This window comes from Wolffia australiana, chromosome 16 (genome assembly GCF_029677425.1).
Source record: "Wolffia australiana isolate 7733 chromosome 16, ASM2967742v1".
Lineage (NCBI taxonomy): Eukaryota > Viridiplantae > Streptophyta > Magnoliopsida > Alismatales > Araceae > Wolffia > Wolffia australiana.
This window is the reverse complement of record NC_135850.1, coordinates 13,303,533-13,310,000: the sequence shown is the minus strand read 5'-3', so window position 1 is coordinate 13,310,000 and position 6,468 is coordinate 13,303,533. Positions and strand designations below refer to the sequence as shown.

The window sequence follows — 6,468 nt, the reverse complement described above, 5'->3', positions numbered from 1 at the left end:
GAAATCTGTGGTTTCTGAGGCTCTGCCTTCGACAAAAATCTGGGTTTCTTCTGATTGTGCTTCCCATACGTTAATCCCTGCCACCCATTCTGATTTTGGTAAGAGAATTATGGCGTTCGACTTGGAAGAGGAGGAGGAATCGCTCCTCCAAACCGTAGAGTGCCGGATTTGTCAGGAAGAAGACGGCATAAAAAATTTGGACTCTCCCTGTGCCTGCAGAGGCAGCCTGAAGGTAAATTTTTAGGGTCAAAATTTTATTTATTCATTGACCACGTGTCCCCTGCTAGCATTATTATCTTTTTTCAAGATGTTTAAGTTTCATGTGCTTAATCTTTTTGGTAACTAGGGCCCTTTAATCGTGCTAAATATTTTCCTGCATTTCCGTTACCAAGTTTCTTCTAATTTCCATCCAGTATGCACACAGAGCGTGTCTGCAACAATGGGTCAATGAGAAAGGAGATCTAACTTGTGAGATCTGCCATGAGGTTAGCGCGGTCTCTGTTTTTTTACCTTTTTACACATGTTGGGTTTGATCATCATTCTTATAAATATTAAATTATATGCAGTCATATAAGTCTGGTTCTGTCGTTCCACCAAGAATTATTCCTGATGAAACTGCCATCGACGTTGGGTGAACCTCTATTCTTCCTCAATAATCTATTTCTTCATAACATTTCATTTCGCCGGGGTTGATTTATTTGTTTCTAGTTTTCTGGCCTCTAATTGTTGGGCTGTCTGGCAGCCCTTTTGATTTGCATGATCCAAGGCTACTTGCAATGACTTCTGCTCAACGCCTCTTTCTAGAGGCTGAGTTTGATGAATACGCAGCAAGGAACGTTAGCGGAGTTTCATTTTGCCGTTCTGCTGCACTCATTGTAACCTTTTCATCAGCTTTTGCATCTGTTTATTAATTTACATAATTATTTTCAGTTTTTTGATATATTTACATGAAAGAGAGAAGTATGAAATCATTGGACGAAGTAACTTGATTTTTTAGATGTTTTATCTGCAGTTGATAGCTCTACTCTTACTGAGGCATGCCGTGTTCATCAACGACTCCGAAGGGGAGGATGATGCATCCACGTTGTTCTTCGTACGTGTTATCCCAGAGTTGTGGATTTAATTTTGGAAATGACTATGTTTATTTGACCTTTTCAATTAGTGGCCCACATAATTTAAAATTAAGTAAAACTGATCAATTCAAGTTTGCGTTCATCATAGTACTCGAAAATTGTGCTGAAGAGCGTTTTATTGTTATGTTTTGGTGAAATGATATTGTTAACGCGTTTTTAATTCTCCATGTAGGTATTCTTGCTCAGGGCTGCTAGCTTCTTACTACCTTGTTACATTATGGCATGGGCAATCAACATTCTTCAACGTGTGAGAGAAAGACAGGTTTGTGCATCGTGTCTTCAACTTTTAGAATATCATCATGATGATCACGTCCCTTTGGCCAAGGTGCTTAAGTTTTTCATTTCAAAATGTGTATTTTATGACATGATGCTCACCATGCCTATCTGATAATGGATGATCTCATTAACGAAGAATTATTTTCAGAATCATTATCTCCCAGAATCTTACTGCCCCACTATGCTATAGCTGTTGTCATCTGTGCCAGGATAGCAATAACGATGGTTAAAGATGTCATTGTCACCATCTGCAACTATGATGACAATGTTAATGGAGAGACAAATCCATGCTATGCCTAATTTCAAAGATCACTATTTCATCATCGTCATCATTGTCACATGCCTGTTATGATATTTTAATTTTCCTTTTATATAAAATTTATTTGATCGTCTCCTCGTGAGCAGGCGGTGAAGTAACTTTTAAATAAAAGTTATTTAAAACTCTACTCTTTGCATCCAGGACTGATTCTTCTGCTTGGTAAACGGGTGAAGAAGATGTGAATTCTCTTTATAAACAAGAAATATATCTGGGCCAAATTTTTTTGTTTTATTTTCCTCTGATTTAAAAGTTATTTGACCGCTTTTTCGTGAACAGGAAGCGCCCGAGTTGACCTTCATTCTACCGCGGGGCAGGCATTTGGCCTTCTCCGCGGAACAATCCACCAACCCTCAGCGCGGTCCTCGCCATGTCTGATTCAAGGCTCCAATTTCGCCTCTATCTATATTATATGTACATTATATATATGGTCAAAAGATACTAGTGGGGCCCGCTCGCAATGCTCGCCTGGCATTTTTGATACCTCTGAAATGGGGAAGAGAGAGAGCATAGCCATTTTTTTATTTTTTTCAGAGTGGGTTTCGGGCATCAGTTATCTTTAAATCATAAATGAGTATCTCGAATGGTTTAAATCATTAATATTAACAATAAATCATAGCCAGATTTTGGAAAACTAAAAAAATTAACAATAAGGATAAACCTCTATAGAGAGAGAAGAGAGAAAGCAGGGTCGTTCTCATCCTAGGAGAGAAGAAAAAAACCTTAACTTCAGCCAGTTTGACGGACCAAAGAGAACTAAAGTTTGCGGATTTTTCTTAGCTGTCTGTGGAGGAAGGGGGGGGGGGAGTTCGCTCAATGCACCAGTTAGACAGTTCGCTCAATGCACCAATTTCTTCAGCATCTGTCGTTGATCCATTTTCAGCAGAAAATAGATTATTTTCAAAAATAGATTCAAAATTTGAAATTCATCTGCTGTTGATTCATTTTCAGGAGAAAGTAGATTCAAAATTCATTAATTTCATTAAAATAAATTCAAATTTCCACTGAAATACATTTTCAGCAGAAAATATGTTCAACAGACATTAATTCCAGTAAATATATTCAAAAGTCAACAGAAATTAAATTAAAAAATAGTTTCATTATTAGAAAATATATTCAAAAGGAAGTCACAATAATTAGACAATGTATGCTGGATCAGTACCCAACATTTTTTAAACCAAGAGTTTGATAGAAGCCTCTGATCCAAGAGTTCACTGATCCAGTTTCTATTCGAAAATGTCCTTATTAATATCTGTATTGATTTCACCAAAATTCGCCACTACAACGTCCAGATATTATACCGAAAGAGTTCTCAAAAGCTCTTTCTGTCTTAATGAGGTTGTTCACGATACCTTCTCCATTTTAATGGGGTCTTGAAATCAATGGATACCGCTATAGAGTTTTGAACTTTACGGCAATGAGTGACGTGTGACAGTCCAGCACCAGCGCGTACCCGTTGCCAAACTGCCTTGGGTGGTTCATGATGATAACCTGCAAGGTGAAGCTCGCCACCTCCTTCGCCAGGTTGTCCTTCGAGTTTGATACCACGAGCCCACGCTTCAGGTCATTCACCACGATGTTGTCGCCGGGGAGTGAGCATTTGTAAACATATGCACCCCCTCCCCTCCCACCACGACCTTCACCTCCGCAAACGACCACTCAATATACATTAGTTTCGTGAATTAAACTATTTTATCCTCCATGTTCCTTATGATTCATGTTAGCCTGATACTTATTTGAGCAGAAATGATCTAAGTTCAAAGTTCGAGGGTAAAATGACAAAGAAGGTTGCGAGAAATATGCAAAAAAATTATATGTGATTTCTTTTATTAAGGGTGGAGAAATCTTCTTCCCTACAAAACCCAATAATCAAAAGCAAGCTGTTCCATTTTGGCTAACAATAGCACCTTCAGGTCCATTCCTTCCATAAAAATACATAATTTTTCAATCCGCGCAACTGCGGATAATTCCAATAAGAATCTCATGACATGAACTTCATGCCTAACTTTGGTCTCTTCCGTTGGAAAATGAACTGGTAAGCAGCTGTCAAAGGCACCAAAAACCGGTCAATATCAACCCTAACCTGCTGGTAAATTATTTGGGGACAGTAGATAACGCTCGGCGAAATTGGAGCAAAGTAGATAAATCAGCTAATTTGGATCAAAGCAGATAAATTGCAGGAAATTTTGATCAAAGTAGATAAATATCAGCGAACATTGATCAAAATACGTAAATCTCAGTGAATTTTGACCAAAGAGGAGAAATCAAAGCAAATTTTTGGGGAGAGTCGATAAATCTCAGTGATTTTGTATCCAAGTATACAAATCAGCCAATTTGGATCAAAGTAGATAAATGGCAGCAAATTTTGGTCAAAGTAGATAAATATTAGCAAATTTCGGTCAAAGAAGATAAATCTCAACGAATTTAGACCAAAGTAAATAAATCTCAACTAATTTTGATCAAAGTGGATAAATCCCAGTGAATTTTTTGGGGATAGTAGATAAGTCTCAGCGAATTTAGATGAAAGTAGATAACTCAACTAATTTGGATCAAAGCAAATAAATCGCAGCGAATTTGGATCAAAGTAGATAAATATCAGCAAATTTTGATCAAAATAGATAAATCTCAGGTAATTTAGACCAAGGTAGATAAATCTCAGCAAATTTGGATCAAAGTAGATGAATCCCAGCGAGTTAAGATCAAAGTAGATACGTCTCAGGGAATTTAGATCAAAGTAGATAAATTTAGGCGAATTTAGATCAAAGTAGAAAAATGTCAGCGAAATTTTATCAAAGCAGATAAATATCAGCAAATTTGATCATACCTGTAAGAGCCATCGAGAGCCAGGGCCCTCTTCGCGGCTGCTTTCATCTGCGTTCAAACCATGAGAAAATCTCAGTCTACATAGATGAATTCATAAACTATGAGATGGAGAGAAGGCAGACCTCGAAGGAAACGATGGCGATTCCTCTGAATTTGCCGCTCTCAGGGAAGATCATGCAGTCGAGCTCGGTCACAATCCCGCAGCCCTGGAAGAAGCTCCGTCAATTGTCTTCCGTCGAGTAGTACGGAATTCCCCAGACGTATACCTTCTTGCCCGGGTCTTCTTCTCTGCAGATTTCAATCGAATCAAACGACGGAAGAGAAGATTCATCCCTCTTCTTGCTCGATTCTCACCTCTCCTCGATCGTAGAAATCTCTTCCTCTGCTTTGCTCTTCGCGTTCTTCTTCTTCATGTTCTTCCTGTTCGTCATGTTCTTCTTCTTCGCGTCAGTCGCATTTCTTCCTCTTCTTGGAGATGTCGAGAGAGGCGGAAGCTTCTCCATTGTCGTTCTTCATCTTCTTCTTCTTTGCGGCTCTTCTAGAAAGCCGATTTTCTCGGCGATCATTCAAGATTAGAAGCTCTTCAGCTTCTGCAACTGCTGATCAACACCAATCAGCGTCCAGAAACGTCCAGAAGAGCTCGACCTCCGCCGGGCTTGGGCGGCGGTGGGGCGGGGCCGAGAAGGAAGAGGGGGCGCGGGCTGCGCGGCGGGGAGGGGGCGAGAAAGAAGAGGGGACGCGGGCGGCGGGGGAGGGGGGGGCGGCAGGGAGGAAGCGGGCGGCGGGGCGGCGGCGGGGAGGGGGCAAGGGAGCGGCGGCGGGTAGGCCGGGGGAGGAGGGCCGGCGGGCGGCGGGGGGGGGGCAAGGGAGGTCGAGGGAGGAGGCTCTCTCACTGTCTCTTCTCTCTCACTCTCTCCCTCTCTCTCTTCTCTCTCCTCTCTCCTCTCTCCCTCTCTCTCTTCTCTCATACTAATTTGTATGAGAGCCGGCGGAGGAAGGCGGAGGGCGGGGAGGCGGCGGAGAGGAGGGCGGGGTGGCGGCGGGAAGAGAGGCGTACGGGGCTCTCTCTCTCTCTCTCTCACTCTCTTCTCTCTCTCTCTCTCTCTCGCCTCTCACCCTCTTTCTCTCTCTTCTCTCTCAGCCAATCAGAGGCCAGAAGCGCACATGTATTTCTATTATAGTAGTATAGATAAAAGTATTTAACAGGGTAAACCAGGTGTATGCCAATTATGAAACTGCGTTTATTGCAAGGAGAGTCATTTGTCAAAAATCTGGAGCCAACCCCGATATTTTTATCAACATAATATTAAACAGGTTTGTGCGCCTTGTCTTCAACTTTTAGAATACCATAGTGTATATAATGTTCCTTTGACCTGGATGCTTTAGTTTCTATATTCAACATGAGCATTTTATGTCATGATGCTCACCACGCTTATCTGTCCGTGGATGATCCCATTAACTAAGAATCATTAAATAATAATATTTAAAAGTCATTTTGTCTTTTGTTTTAATGAAGTTACTGTGCCACTCTCAGAAGTTGTTGTTCGCTGAAGTCGAGGAGATTCTGCCAATAGAAGACAATGAATATTTTGAGACTTTCAGGTGCCAACAGAAACTGAGAAAGTGTTTGCGTTGATGACAAGGAGAGAAAAAATAGATTCCCAGATTGCTCCAACATCAAATATTGATATATGATGATCCAAAAGGCTGAGTGAAGTAATATTTTTAAGGGAGTTTCGTCTTCACCCTTCTTTTAACCTATATCATCTATTCTATAAATAGCGGTGGGGATTGTTGTCAAATTCATCAGTAAACTTGCTTCATACAATTATGGAATGATTGAAAGCTAGTGAGTTTCTGTGATCTATCAAGGTTGTTCTCGGTGTTTGAGGTGTGCAAGAAGGGGCATCAGGGAAGAAG

The 6,468-nt window shown here is 40.8% G+C and overlaps 2 protein-coding genes across 5 annotated transcripts in view; one reads left to right on the top strand and one right to left on the bottom strand.

Annotated features, from left to right (window-relative positions):
* The window catches only part of LOC144713564 (uncharacterized), a 2,743-nt gene extending 535 nt beyond the window's left edge, over window positions 1–2,208 (top strand). The window contains exons 2-8 of the mRNA XM_078588170.1: window positions 1–232; window positions 414–485; window positions 567–631; window positions 743–875; window positions 1,013–1,093; window positions 1,306–1,395; window positions 2,005–2,208. The exon at window positions 1–232 is cut by the window's left edge and continues 110 nt beyond it. Coding sequence (XP_078444296.1) covers window positions 1–232; window positions 414–485; window positions 567–631; window positions 743–875; window positions 1,013–1,093; window positions 1,306–1,395; window positions 2,005–2,103 — 772 coding nt within the window. The 3' untranslated portion in view covers window positions 2,104–2,208. The remainder of the gene's footprint in view (window positions 233–413; window positions 486–566; window positions 632–742; window positions 876–1,012; window positions 1,094–1,305; window positions 1,396–2,004) is intronic.
* Window positions 2,209–2,551: 343 nt separating this feature from the next.
* Window positions 2,552–5,750, bottom strand: LOC144713565 (uncharacterized). 4 transcript variants are annotated; one of them, XR_013584096.1, is made up of 6 exons: window positions 4,903–5,750; window positions 4,815–4,836; window positions 4,671–4,754; window positions 4,550–4,596; window positions 3,139–3,362; window positions 2,552–2,587 (listed from the first exon to the last, which is right to left on the bottom strand). XR_013584096.1 is itself a non-coding variant. In XM_078588172.1 (5 exons), exons 1-5 carry the CDS (start codon window positions 5,049–5,051, stop codon window positions 3,290–3,292), a joined length of 375 nt encoding a protein of 124 aa, XP_078444298.1. In that variant the 5' UTR covers window positions 5,052–5,750; the 3' UTR covers window positions 2,949–3,289. The 4 variants fall into 4 exon arrangements, 2 of the variants coding, with proteins under 2 accessions (XP_078444298.1, XP_078444297.1); XR_013584097.1 differs by having other exon boundaries at window positions 3,179–3,362; XM_078588172.1 differs by lacking the exon at window positions 2,552–2,587 and having other exon boundaries at window positions 2,949–3,362.
* Between the last annotated feature and the right edge of the window lie 718 nt (window positions 5,751–6,468).